Genomic DNA, 14,271 nt, shown 5'->3' with positions numbered 1-14,271 from the left:
TATAAGTATCAATCCAAGTAGGCAACATATGCCCTATCTGACTCCACCTGCCATGGCACCCATATTGCATCCTATAGGGACATTTTTCCATCTCATCATCCAAAACCACATTTCTTAACGATGTTCTCTTGTATTTCATCTCATATTTACATATCAAAGAGTTAACATCTTCAGTTAGCATTTGAAGCTTTTATTATACTCTATTTGACTTCCAAAATTATGCATAAATAAAGACAAGTTTGAAAACTCCTGGTGATCAGCATTGCATATTTAATTCTCCTCCGCTGAGAGAAGACCTCAGAAGCATAAGGTTCCATCTCTAAGTATTTTGTAACTGAGCCATGCTGTTGGTTTTCTTGTTCCCATGGGACAAGAAGGAGCTGAAAAACTCACAAACAAATTTCTGCTATGCACCATGCTTCCATTGGGTGTGGCTATGATATTGAGAAGGTGCTTATCTCTGCCTGTCTACACAGGAAGCATGCTGGGACGTTTAGGGATCTATAGAGATTTTCTTTTGTCTTTGGCATTAAATTGTTTTCATTACCTGTAAGTTTGAGAAAACCAAACAAAATATTTCCAAACCTGTCAGGTCAGGATGGATTTCATTATGTCCTTTTATTCCCAAAGGATGAAACCTATAAAGTTAAAATTGGTGCTCAAAATTTAATGATTATTTCCACATAGTTTGCTTCTTAATTAACTTTTTAACATTATCATGTGATTCACAACCAGCTCAATGCCTTCTGTATGCATGGACATCTGTTGGGCAAACTAGGATTAAGGCAAGGAAAACACAGGGGCTGGGAAGACGGCTCATATAGTAAAGAGCTTGCCACACATGTATGAGGACCTAGTTCAAATACTGAGCAACATGTAAAAGCCAGGCATGGTGGCATGTGCCTGTAATTCTAGCTCAGGAAAGGGGGAGACAGGCAGATCCCTGCAAACATTGACCAAGCCATTCCCACCAAATTGCTGAGTTTCTGGTTCAGCAGGAGATTGTCTCAAAAAATAAACCACACATACACACACAGGCCTCCTCTGTTCAGTGACAGTTCTGGGCAGAATGTCTTAAGATGTCTATTTATACTAAGAGGGGGGAAAAAGCCCACAGTATTTCTTCTAAAACGCAAAGACAGCTTCCATGCCGAGAAGAAAACTGTTACTGCCTTTCCCGACAACACCATATGTCTCCAAGTGGATCACGACACAGTCGGTTCCCAGAGCGATATTCCCTGTGAGGCAAAGCAAATCAAGGCACAGGCTTTGCCCCACACACGCGCACTGACTAAATAGCAATCTGTGTCTTCTCCATCATTAAAGAGTCCTCAGGAAGGTCCTTCCTGCTTCTGCAAAATCCTCCCAAACAAGGAAGTCAGGACAAAAGCCCCAATCATGCCACCAAATAGCTCTCTTTTTGCTCACATTTTCTCCTCTATAGAATGTCACTGTTTTACAGGAGCTAGAAGCCAAATTCCCAAACCTTTTGTAGATTTCAATGGCAGATTGCTGTAGCAGTATGTGTGTATATTTATACCATATAAGAACTTATTTCCACTGAGAGAGTTCATCATCAAAAGAGCAATACATTAACCACAATTTACTAGGAAGTTCTTTATACACTATAATTTTTCTCAGTACAGCACTTCATTTAATATTAACTTTTTGTGTATCACTATATACTACTATTTTCGAGACAGTGTCTCAAGTAACCCAGGTTATCCTTGATGTCTCTCTGCAGTGGAAGATGTTCTTGAAATCCTGATCTCCCAGCCTCTATCTCCCAAGTGCAGGCGTGAGCCACCATGCTTAGGTCTCTTGAGGCAGCCTTTCAATGTAATCGTCCAACCTCAAGCACCTTTCTTCCTTGCACCCTACCAGGCTGAGCCTAGTTAAGGTGTTCATAGTTCTGATAGACATGATATATCTCACTTTTTATGTTAAACATAACTCTTAATGGCACAAAGTGTTATCTTTTTACGATGCCTATAAAAATCTTAAGATTTCTGCCTTGAGAAAATTTAAAATGCTATGGGATAGTATAGTATGGAGCTTTTAATAATTTCTCAAATTGTCACTTATATTATTGTAAAATATAAAATTTTTGCACTCCGGTTATACGACTGTCAAGTTGCCATAAAATTTCTAAATGCTTGCTTGTCTTTGCACATTTTTCGAGCATGTGGAAAGTGGTGTTTGGGGTCCAGCATGAGCCTTTCAGCTCTGGTATGAACATCGCCGCATAACCTCTTAATAAACGGCAGGTGAAGGAGTCAGCACTCACGCTGAGAGCCACAAGCATCCACTCAAGCACACCTGCCCTTGGCTCTGCTTTCCTTCTCATCCACTTCAGGGAATCAACAGCACAAGTTCAAACACAGGCCAATAAGGAATCACCAAGAAAGTCTCAGAATGAATTATTTAATAGTGTTTAAACACACACATTTATGGGCTGGGGAGTTGGCTCTGTGGGTAAAGTGCTTGCTCTACAAGCATGAGGACCAAAGTTCAAACCCCCAACATCCACACAAAAGCTAGGCAGGGCTCAGCACTGGGGGATGGAAACAGGTGCCTCTCTGGAGCTTACTGGCTAACAAAATAACCAAAATGGCGAGCTTCAGGTTCAAGAGGATAAAGAGGAGATTGATAAGGAAGGTAGCCAGTGCCCTCCTTAAGCCTTCTCGACGGTAATGTATGGGCATGTGTGCTCACAGACACATGTGCACACAACACACATGCTACACAACATGCACATATTTCAAAACAGAAACGACTGCACTCTTACAACAGCACCCCCTCCCTGCCCAGCACCCCGCAGCACGTAAATGATTTAATGGCAGCAATAAGCCCAGGTGTTCTGAAGTGACTTCTAGTGGCATTTCTTACCTGGGATGCCTGGTGGTGTTTTCAAATATTTTCCATTAAAATGTTGAATTACCACTTCACACTTTTCAGTAGACTCCATTCTGGGGGAGAAAGAAAAAGGATGGGGAGGTGAGTGTGAGTTTATAGACTTTTGTCAAGCTGCTCTTATAAAAATAAACAAGAAAGGGTAATGAGATAGGGGTGGATAAGTTTGATTTGACATATGTACACGAATTATCACCCTTTTCCATAGCTACTGTGGGGCCTGATGGGACACTGTAAGGGTATCCTGGCTCTGTGTGCCATCCCTGCACGGCTACCCAGGTGGACGTCCCGGAGCGAACCTGAGACACACAGGCCTTGCTTCCGCACAAGGCCTCTTGGCAGTTGAAAGCAGTCAATAGATGGTCACCAAATGACTGGATTAACAACCTGAGAGGCAGATCGTCTCGATGAGGGAGCGGAGGCTTGAGGCCTTGAGCTATCTCTCCAGTAAGTGGCAAATGGAGTTGGACCAACACGCAGCCATGGCTAAGGCCTGTGCTGTAACAACTCAGGGAGACACAGTTCATCGGAATCGCTCGCTGCCTGTGGCAGTATCAGCGGGACAGTTATCAGCACCCACCGTGGCACCTTTAATGAAAAACAAAATCACTGTGTGAAAGATGCCTAGAAAGACTTATTTGGGGCCCCTACGTATACGAAGAATCTAAAAGCATGCAAACTTATACTTTTCTTCATATTAGAATGTTGGCTGTTCTTCTATTTTATTTTTAATACTTGATGCCAATATTCATAAAATGAGGGTTTGTGTAAATTTTCAGAATCTCGTGTACAATCTAAGGAGTGGTCACTTCCAGCTATCCCAGCATCACGTTAATCTTGAAATTAACATCTTCAAGAATTAAAAAAGAAAACAAATTATGTACTTTCTTCACTTTGTTGTTTCTACAGTTGTGTGTGTGTATGTGTGTGCTTATGCATATCTGTGTGGCTGTCCTCCATGTTGTTTTTTGAGGTGGGTTCTCTCCTCGGCCTGGAATTCACCAAGCACCTAGGCTAGAAAGAGAGGCAGAGGCCTGCCTGTCTCCACCTCCCCAGAGCTGGGACTGCAGCTGCTCATCATCCCACCTGGCTTGTTTTATGTGTTCTGTGGACTGAACTCGGGTCCCGGTGCTTGCAAGGCAAGAGCTTTACTGATGGTGTCACATCCCCAGTTAGTACTGCAATGTTCATTTTTAATTAATGAAAAGAGCTAAAGAGCTGGATTGACAGGTGGCTGTGAACTAGCCCAGGTAGGTGCTAGGAACTAAACTCAGGGTCTCCAGAAATGCAGTAAATGTTCTTAACTATATACCCATCTCTCCAACTATATAGATGACAATTTTAAATATACTTAAATGTAAATATTGTACATATAGAGAGAAAAATTCATTCATTATTTAATGACAAGAACCCTCAACCTATATTCTTCCTTTACTAATTTTGTTCATTTTTTTAAATAGGAAACTTCCTTTTCTAGAAACAAAAGTATTCTAATTCTGTCTCCCTATATTCTCACGTGATCTACTCCCTGTGGTCTCTTTGAGGAAAAGCTTCTTCTCAGCAAAGACATGAATGAGAGAGGAACCAGGAGCCCTTGACTCCCACAGATGGCACATTAAGGAGATTTTATTATAGGGGTTAAAGACAGAGGCTCATGCACTGAGTCCTTCTGTGTTAAGTCTCTCACTGAGCACACGTAGATAACAGACAGTGGAGACTGAATGATGCTTGCAAAGCCACACAAGTCAAATCCATTCTCTTTGTCCTAAAATGACTTATAATTCTAAATAAAGAGCAAACACAGATGAAGGTTACAATGTGCCATCGCTGATTTGGGGAATACAGAACAAGCTAAAAAGAAAATGGGCTGCTGCCATCCACTCCATGCCCCTAGCCTATTTTTACTCTGGTTTGAAAGTTTCAAGTCTTCCCTTCTGGGTTCTAAATATGATCATCCTTTCTTAATGCCATTTTATGGCCTGTTGGGGGCTCTTTCTAGGAACACAAAATCAGCAGCATAGATGGCTCACTTTGGGTTCATTCAGATGTAACTAAGGAGATGGTTGCTGTGAACCATAAGAGACTCAACTCCCAGAGAATAAATGCAAGAAAAGTCTGTTTTCTGGGGCTGATGGCATGCAGTGTCGAGGCATGCTATGCTATACCCCTCAGAAATGAGAATTTCATTTGGATACACGGGGCCACAGCTGAACAAGGTAAAACTGCCCCAGCAATGATGGCTCAGGCCTTGAGATGCTGCCCACAGGGCAGGGCCTGGAAACAGAACAATAGTGAGACCTGTAGGTGAATACCCATATTGGCCAGAACATGCCTGTTTTCTTCTCAAGTTTCACAATTAAGTGTGCTGCAAAGCTGCCAGCTCAAGCTAGTTGAAATCTGGCCCATGCCTGGCTTGAAAGTGTGTTTGAAAAGGCAGCACCGGAAGCAGCTGCCTTTGCGAGCCCCTTCCAGCCATCCTGGCTCATTACAGTGCCTCCATTTTTCTAAGGAGGTACCTGAGCCCCAGGTGCCCTGCAGCACAGCTCCAGCGTGGGCAACTGTTCACCTGACAATGCTTTAACCAGGCTCTTAGGAGGCTCCAGTCATTGGGTGAAGCTTCAGGGGTTTTGTTAGGTCTGCTGTTTAAATATCAGCACACATTCAAGGTCCTGTTTCTTTCCTGTCTCATGACTTGCCACTGCTGGCTTCAGTCATTGGAAACACACTAAAGAATTCTGTTGTTGCTGCTGCAGCTGCCTCCTCCTCTTCCTCTACTTCCTCCTCCTCTTTAGTCTTCCTCCTCCTCTGCTTCTGAACAACTTCTACTGCAGAGAGAGACTAATCTTACAGCTCACATAGTCCCCACAGTCAAACTACAACACACTAGAACCTGATCCAGCATTAGCAGAATGTTCTGGATCAGGCTTGACACACAGAGGAAGAAAAGCCTTGTGCAAAACCATGTTCAGCTTAACCCTCTCACCTCAACAGAGTACTCTCAGTTCACAATCTGAAAGCTCTAAGCGTTACAAGACATGGATTTAAAAACAAATCCACTTTGTCACGTGTTATGCTTAATTAGAGGTTTCCGCTCTTGTGAAATGTTTGGGGTTTCGAAATCACTGGCACTGGATAAATTATTGGTAACTCAGAGCATCCAAATTTATAAGCCAAACATCCTCATTTCTGGTAAGATTTACGCAATGAGACGCGCTATCAGAAGAATTTTAATGACTAAAATGTGTGCTCTTTCTGGCATTTCAAAATTAAATGATGTCATTTGCCTCTTAACCCATTGTAACACAGAGGACAATGGTGAATCCCCAGGATAAATAAATAAATAAATAAATAAATAAATAAGCAAACATTTGTGACATTTGATTTTAGTGTGTGTGTGTGTGTGTGTGTGTTCATATGGAGGTCAGAGGAAGACCTCAAGTGACATTCTCTAGGCACCACCTACCGCTTAGAGACAAATGTACATACTGAGGAGTCTAGGCCAGCTGGCAGGTTGTTCTCTTCCACTCATTTGGCCGCCATTGTTGGGACAGTTATGACAAGTACCAAACAGTGAAACCCGGCAGCCTCTCTGCTGCCTCCCTCCGCACACTCCACAGCAGCATGGTGAGGCAGCGTCACAGTTCACTCCTTTGAGAAATGGGGAGTGGGTGCTGCTTGGCAATGAAAGCTGTCTGGTTTTGCTATGTTGAGCATGGAACATGGAGCCTCAGGCACGCTAATCAGAGGCTTTCCCAGCGAGCCACGTGGCCAGCCACACTTAGAATCACACTGTTGAGTGGGGTTTCTGCAGGGGTGCATCCCAGTGGAGGACAGCCATGCTCCAGCAGGTGACCCTGCACCCATGTGCACACAAGCAGCATGAAGTGGACTCAGTAGGTTTGGGGGAACATGAAACTTTGAGGGAAAAAATGGGGACTGAATGGGAGAAATTGCAGGGGTGGGAATAGGACAGATTTGATCAAACTTGACACGCATATATCAGATTTCCATACAATAATAACAAAAAGATTAAATAAAAGTGCATCACCTTCCTATAGAGTTAGAAATTGTCTCAAATAGCATTTTCTTCGCTGCATAGATAAAAACAGCTGCACATGAGAACACCATGGCTGCCCCCCTGAAGACTGGTGAGCAGATGCCCTGGACTGGAAGTTTCTCCTCCTGTCTCCCTACTGAGATGTCTTAGAGGAGACAGACCAACAGCATTAGCCTTGCCATCAGTGCTAGATTCATTTCTGTTGTGGTGATAAAATACTTTGATTAAAATAAAAAAGCAATTTAGGGGATCCAGAGGATTATGTTAGCTTAAAATTCAAGGTTACTCACAGTGAGGAGTTCAAGGCAGAAACTCTAAACAGTCATGTCACATGCACAGGCAATTAGAGAAAAGCAAATGCATGCATGCTTCCTTGCTTGCTTGTGCTCAACTCAGTTTCTCCACTCTCTTACAGCTCAGGATCCTATCCTAAGGAATGGTGATATGATATGCGTAACAGTCTGGGCTGTCCCATATCAATGAACTTAAAACAATCAACACAGAGATGGCCACAGGCCAATCTAACCTACAAAATCCCTCACTGAGGCAATTCCCTTTCCAGGCAATTCTAGGCCATGTCAAGTTGGCGATTCATGATGACCTTCCACTGTACTTAGTGTGACCTTCTGCCCTTCTGAGCACTTATGTTGATTTACATCATCTCACTCAGGCTTTCTTCTGAGATGTTTTGAAACTGTTCTATTGATATATACCCTGATATGGTACGACAAGAAAGGCTCTTAGCATCAAGGGCATTGTTCTCGAAAGTCCGCTGGTGATGTAGGTTCTATCATGGAAAGCACATTGGGCATGTCAGGTGCAGAGATGTTCTCTGGAACTAAGAATCAAGACTAACCAAGGAGCCCCTTCCAAACCCCCCAAAAGCCAAGGGAATTGTCATGACCTGGACAGGCTAGAGAGGTAGAAGGCAGTTGAACAGGCTGCCCTGAACTGGATCCTAGCGCAGAAAGAGTGTCATCCTTAGTTCTTGCTGGTAAGATGCCAATGTCAGCTTCTTGATCTTTATGTCTGTTTGCCTAAGACTCGTGATGGCCTTGATCTCCTGACAGAACAGGAGAATCACCTTGAAGTTCATGGGCCATCTAACCTGAGTAGGAAGAGCAACAGGAACAAGTGAGAGAGACTTCCTTTCCAAGGGGAAGCGGGGGGGAGGGGGGGAAACCAATTCCTGGAAAGTTGTCTTCTGATATCCACATACACTGTGGCTCACAGCTGCCCTTGCCAATAGCTCGTTTTTAAAAGAGAAGAAATCTGAGTGGTTCTTCCTTAATTTTTGCCTGTTTTGGCCCTGAGTCTGAGGCATCTCGCCTCTGTCTACAGGCGGTAAAAGCTTCCTAGCATTGACTTCTCTTTGCATCTCAGTATCACTGTGCCAGTGCCTATGGCTCCGCCCATAATTCTGGAAATTACCCTTCATCTCCTTGATGGTGGAATACCTGTATTAATTAAGAGTGTGAGACACTCTTATCTTGGTACATTCTAATCTATCTCTAGGCCAGCTTCATGTTTCCAGAAAAAGTTTTGATTAAAGAAATTAGAAAAACAAAACAGAAATAAATGGCTTGATCTCTTCTAAATAAGCCACCTGTGCATAGAGTCAAGAGAGACAGGCTGTCATCCTGGTAACGAGTCTTTAAGGTAGTGGAGTGGGGAAGAATAAGCCCTTCAGACCTGGAAGTGTTTGTCTAGAGAAGTCTTGTTTGTCTGTGATGCTCTCTACTGAGGAGGCTCAGGTAGGACTGAAAACTCCAGGCCTGTCTGCCCAGCAAGAATCCAAGGTTGCCGGTAGCCGAGACTCGCCCAGCATGCACTGAGGCCTGAGGGCATCACTAGAGGTAATCCGATTGTTGTTTGCAGGACTTTGAAGCTCAGGTTTGTCCAAAAGACTTTTATTTATTTATTTATTTATTTTTTTATTTTTATTTTTTTTTGTGCTACAGTCATGCTTTATTCTTAGATATAGTTACAGGATTCTCTTGCTTTGTGGTCTAACCACTGAACCTTCTATTTCCCAAACTTGCCAAATCTGCCCCAGCCTAGATCCTTTGCTTTTCTTTCCTCTTAGCCAGACTGTTTTTTTTTTTTCCATTCCCAACACTCTAGAGATTTCTTTTCATTTGTATTCTTAAATATTTAAATGGTCCCTATTGACAGTGTTGTCCCACTCCGACCTCTGGTCCATATTCCCAGTGACAGTCCTACATTTTATTTTGATTTTGTGATGTTGTAGTAATTTTTATACTACTTGATATCTGACTGCTTATCACATCCAATCATCCCCATAAACCAATAAAATATCAGTTCACCAAAGCAGACTTCCATTGTTTATTCATATCCCGATATACAGCATCTGAAACAGTTAGGGAACCAAAGGCATTTTCGTCAGATGAGCCAAGATAGGAAATGAATAAATATATTTCACATACCAGGAAGAGGCCTGAAGTTTTTAAGTATAGAAGAATACAGATAAGACAGACAGAAGAGAGATATAAATGATTTCCAGCCCATGCATAAGTATGGCTACCACCACAAAGATGCAGAGAGTCAAGGGGCCAGACAAATTTACAGAAAACTTGGGGTAGAGGACACATGCAAAATTAGAGTGCCTCAGATTTAAAATGCAAGCAACAAGGGGCTATATTTCCAAATGTGTCTTTTCTACTGACGAGCATCAACTGGCCTGAAAACCCATAACCTCAGGGATGTGTAATTACCCACCTCATCTTCATCTAATTTCTGTTTAGAGCAGGAAGGGGATGAAGAAGCTAAACGGGTCCACATTTCCTTGGGAATTCAGCTCACTAAATTCAGTTTCATGTGAGTAAAAAATTTTTTCAGAACCATGATTTCACCTTACAACAGCTATTTAAAGGGGGAAAAAATACATGCCATTTTCTAATGATATACATACCAACACCATCTCCCTCCAGCTTTTTGGAAAGACATAGGAAGCACGAGATTTGAATCTAAGGCATTTCAGAATAATACATTGAGTGGTGCCATTTGATTTATTGTCTTTTTGGTTGACTTTGTGAATCTTCTACAAGGATGATGAACTGATTAGAATGTCATTGATTGTAGAGCGTTTGGGATGTTACCAGTACAGAGCTTAATTACAATTTATCTTGGTCTATCTTTAGCTCACTCAAAAGCCATTTCTTGCCTGGGTCTGTGTCTGACCTAACATCCTTGTGACCTTGTGGTGAACTAAAAAGTTTTGAATGTATTGACTTAGTAGACAGCTTGCATCCACCAATGAGAAGGCTATGAACTTCTTCAGACAGTAGCTGAGTCCTGTAGCAAAGTTTTCTCTGCTCTTGTGCAACCTACCTACCTGAGCTTTCTGCCAGCGTATGTAAGACAAATCTTGGTGCATAACTTCCTTTGTTCTGTTACGATGAAAACTTCATGGAAGTTGCTACATGGGAACATGGTATTTGAGGTGACCTGAATCTGCTTACTCAGGCCAGAGCCGCTCATACTTGGCTCAGAATAAACTATTTCTTATAATCTTTGAAAAGAGGGCTGTGTTTTAGGGTTGGTGGACAACTAGTTGATTGATTGAACGGGCCTCTGAATATATAGAGATGAGAATAGATGCTTCTGCCTTCTTCAACTATGATCATGAGTGTTTGATAATGAGAAAAAAATTTCAAGAAGGGAGCAGGAAGCATCAGATGAAAGGAGCAGGAGGAGTACATGCAGAGGACACAGCCCATCTCCCAAAGGGTCACATCTGCCCATCTGCCCAGCAACTGGGAGAGGAATTATAATTACAAGAAGAAACAGCCTCACTCTTTCCAGTGTCAGCAAACACTACTATAACCTGTCTCCGTGCAGACACAGCTGCAGTGGGGAGATTACTAATCACTAAATTTACCCTTGAGAGATTTTCCTTGGTCACATTTGATTTCCTGATTCCATGTGCCTTAGATGCTAATGCCGAAAGTGTTGCTAAAAGTACAAGGCAGGGTTTTTATTTTTAACGCGTCACTGGAATCAAGGTAGCTATAACTGAAACATACCCCAAACAATAACAACAGGAGTCTGATTGATTTGATGGGCATTAAAAAATAAAACAAAATCAAACATTTACCAGTGAAGCAAACAGTAGCATTTGCTTAATAATGTTTTGCAAAAACATACCGTGTTCATTGCTGATTTTATTGTAGATCTCTGTTCTCATATTTCAGAAGGTGGGAGAGGACAGAACAAGAAGTGCCAGCTAGGTGATCAAATGCTAATATTCCAAGCCATTTCTAGAAAATACGTGAAAGTCCAAAGCACCCTGAGTGTGCCCAGTCTCACGTGGTCTCAGGAGCTAACAGTCGAGCTTGGTTAGCACTTGGATGGAAGAAAATACATGAAGAATATTTTTTAACTCACTGTTCATATCTGTTGTTACTAATCAGGCTAGTGTTTGCCTCAAACTCACATAAATTGTCAGTTTTATTCAACTGATGAAAAAAATAAAAGAAGATTGGCAAGGGCTTATTTAAAAAAATCTGTTCATGCCAGAGGAAAAGACAGAGTGCTGTGCAACCCATATGTTAAAAGTCATCCAGAGGACGCTTCCAAGAGAGGCACATTGAGATTACTGAGAAGGGGAGGGAACTGAAGCTAACACAAAGGTCTCTGTGTGCAGATTTCTCTCACGCTCCTTAGCCCACCAGGGGACAGTAAATGCTTTCTTCAAGATGGCCTGTGTTCCCACATGTTGGAGCCTGGTGAATGTTCAACCCCACAGCACCCCTCCCCCAAATCCTTTCTCCACATTGAGCAAGGCTTGGGTAGGCTCTCCCAACATTTCCTTGTGACAAATGGTCTCATGTTTCTGGGAATGGGAAATGCATAGCTTGGGTGCACACTCAGGTGCCTTCAGACTCTCTGACTTATGTTGGAAGTATGATCCTCATCTTCACAGGCAAGGTATCTGGCCACACTCACTAGCTCCCTAGGAGCCCCCGATAGCCAACATTCCCACCATAAACTTCTGTTTGTAGAGGTTTATGACATAGCTTTAAAATGCCATCTGGAGGGTGGAGGCTCCCACCACATTGTTTTAAGTTATGAGAGAGTGAGAGAGTTTTTAAAACTGGAGGGGGGGGGTACACATAAGAATAAAACGTCTGTAATTTCAGATGCTATCCAGTGTTTCTGGAACACAGAAGAACTTTTTTTTTCTGTGCACCCTACCAGCATTCAAATCAAAGCTTTGAAGTTCACTGTTTTAAATATAAAATGAAGATAGTCCTTTTACTTTGAAGAGATGGTTATCAAAGAAGATTAATGTATAGCTTGCAAGTAAAATAATAATGGGGAGCATGTTTCCTTTTTAGTCAAAGGCGTTTCAGATCCCTTGAAGAACTCAGAAGCACACCTAGTGTTGAGCAGTTCCAGGACGACAGTCCAAGAGGATCACCATATAGGTTTTGTCCACTGAGAGAGACATTTCTTGTCGAGGCACATGTCATAACTAACTAGATATGAGAATAAGCTTGCTGCTCTCCCAGTGGACACGGAACCTTCCTCTGATGGAGCCTGTGACACCATGGGCTTCCAGGAGACCTGACCTAAGGCCTGATTTAGCTGATGCTCCTGTGGCTTTCTGTGATGCTGTGCTGCTCCCTGGGTTAGAATTGGCTCACTCTCATAGCAAATGCATTCTCCCCTTATGTTGTTATAATCCAAGGGAGTGTGCAAAAAACTGAAGTACTTCATTTAGTCATCAAATGTTGCTCAAGAGTGCCTGGGGAAACAACTCAGTTCATAAGGGTGACTTGCTTAACACAGAAGCAGAGTGACCTGAGTTTGATTCCCAGCACCACACCAAAAGCCAGGCATGGCTGGACGTGCCTATGATCCTAGTGCCAGAGGGACAGAGACAGGAAGATCTCCCGGGCTCCCTGGCCAGCCAGCCTAACCTACACAGGGAGCTGCTCTGAGTTAGTGAGCCTGTGTCAAAAGAAAGTGGCAAGGTGGGTAGCATCTGAGTTTGCCTTCTGAAGTACATGCGTGCATGTGCATATGGATCCTGACACATCAGCGTGACACCTCTCCAACTTGAGAGGGCGGCAGGTGAACGCTTGTGAATACAGTTTAAGGAGGGCTGTCTAAGCCTTCCATCAGCCTACTGGGTTAGTGGCTCGCCATGGGAAAACAGACAGTTCTGCCAAGTTCTCAGGTGACCCTGAAGTTGCTCATACTTTGCGCACAGCTGCCCAGGGCATCTGTATGCAACATAGCACCTTCTCTTGTTTGCTGTGTTTTAGCCCCAGAAGAATCAAGAACACTGTCCAGTCACCTCTGTTTTGTGGCTCAGAAATAGACTTCTCAAGGATAAAAGGTGAGTGGGAAAAGCAGGGAGGGCTTTTTAAAAGTAGTGATGGTGACGTGGCTCGGCAGTTCAAGGCACCTGCCTTGGAGCCTAACAATCTGAGTCCAATACTTCGAACACATGTGGTGGAAGAAGCAAACCAACCCTTAGAAGTTGAACTCTGACCTTTGCACATGGGCTATGGGACATGATCCCTTTTCTCCACACACAATAAAATAAATGTAGTACCTTTGTTTTGTTTGTTTGTTTGTTTGTTTGTTTTCTTTTAGGGAAAGGATGAACTCTGCCAAATTTAATTCCTAGTCTTGTTATTAGAGGCAAGAGCCACAGTTTGGGAAAACAGAACAAATGATACAGAGTACTTGTGTAGGAAGCTTGATGGCTCTGCTATCACATGGTAGAGCTGTAAGCATTGTCTCGGTCCACACCATTGGGTCAATCATGGGAGGTTCTGCTCCTCAGAATTTAAAATCTAAAGTCCATAGAAGAGGGATGATTCATTCTGTGTCCATTTCCAAGAAGCTCACAATGACAGACAGGCTCAGAAAACAGAAAAGTTTCTGTTTTCAGATTTCCGAGGCATAAGAAATCTTCACTTCAAATTGCGTTTTTCTTTTAAATCCACTTGCCTTCTAAAGTCGGTAAATCCAATACTGAGAGAAGAAAGATCTGCCAAATATTCACTATAATCTCAGTACTCAGGAAGCTGAGCTTACCCTGGGTTACATAGAGTGTTTCTGTCTAGAAAATGAAAAACAAAACCAAACAAATAAACCCCCTAGGTTTTAGTAGAATTTGAATCATGATTCCTAGGGCACAGATCTAAGTTTTAAGAAAACTAAACTAAGCTACTTAGTAATGCCACAGAATGATAATCATAAAGTTGACCTCTCACTCATCTATCCATATATCTAACTGTTCACCCATCTACCCATCTCCTCAC

At 42.6% G+C, this 14,271-nt stretch overlaps 1 protein-coding gene across 14 annotated transcripts in view; it reads right to left on the bottom strand.

The window, feature by feature from the left end:
- The window catches only part of Rbms3 (RNA binding motif single stranded interacting protein 3), a 1,270,324-nt gene that overhangs the window by 216,256 nt on the left and 1,039,797 nt on the right, over positions 1-14,271 (bottom strand). For all 14 annotated transcript variants that reach the window (XM_060385100.1, XM_060385099.1, XM_060385093.1 and 11 more), the window contains one exon: positions 2,890-2,969. In XM_060385100.1, the coding sequence (XP_060241083.1) occupies positions 2,890-2,969 (80 nt within the window). The remainder of the gene's footprint in view (positions 1-2,889; positions 2,970-14,271) is intronic.

This window comes from Meriones unguiculatus, chromosome 6 (assembly GCF_030254825.1).
Source record: "Meriones unguiculatus strain TT.TT164.6M chromosome 6, Bangor_MerUng_6.1, whole genome shotgun sequence".
In the NCBI taxonomy this organism is placed as follows: Eukaryota; Metazoa; Chordata; class Mammalia; order Rodentia; family Muridae; genus Meriones; species Meriones unguiculatus.
Note: the sequence above shows the minus strand (reverse complement) of the source record. Positions and strands in the feature narration are given on the sequence as shown.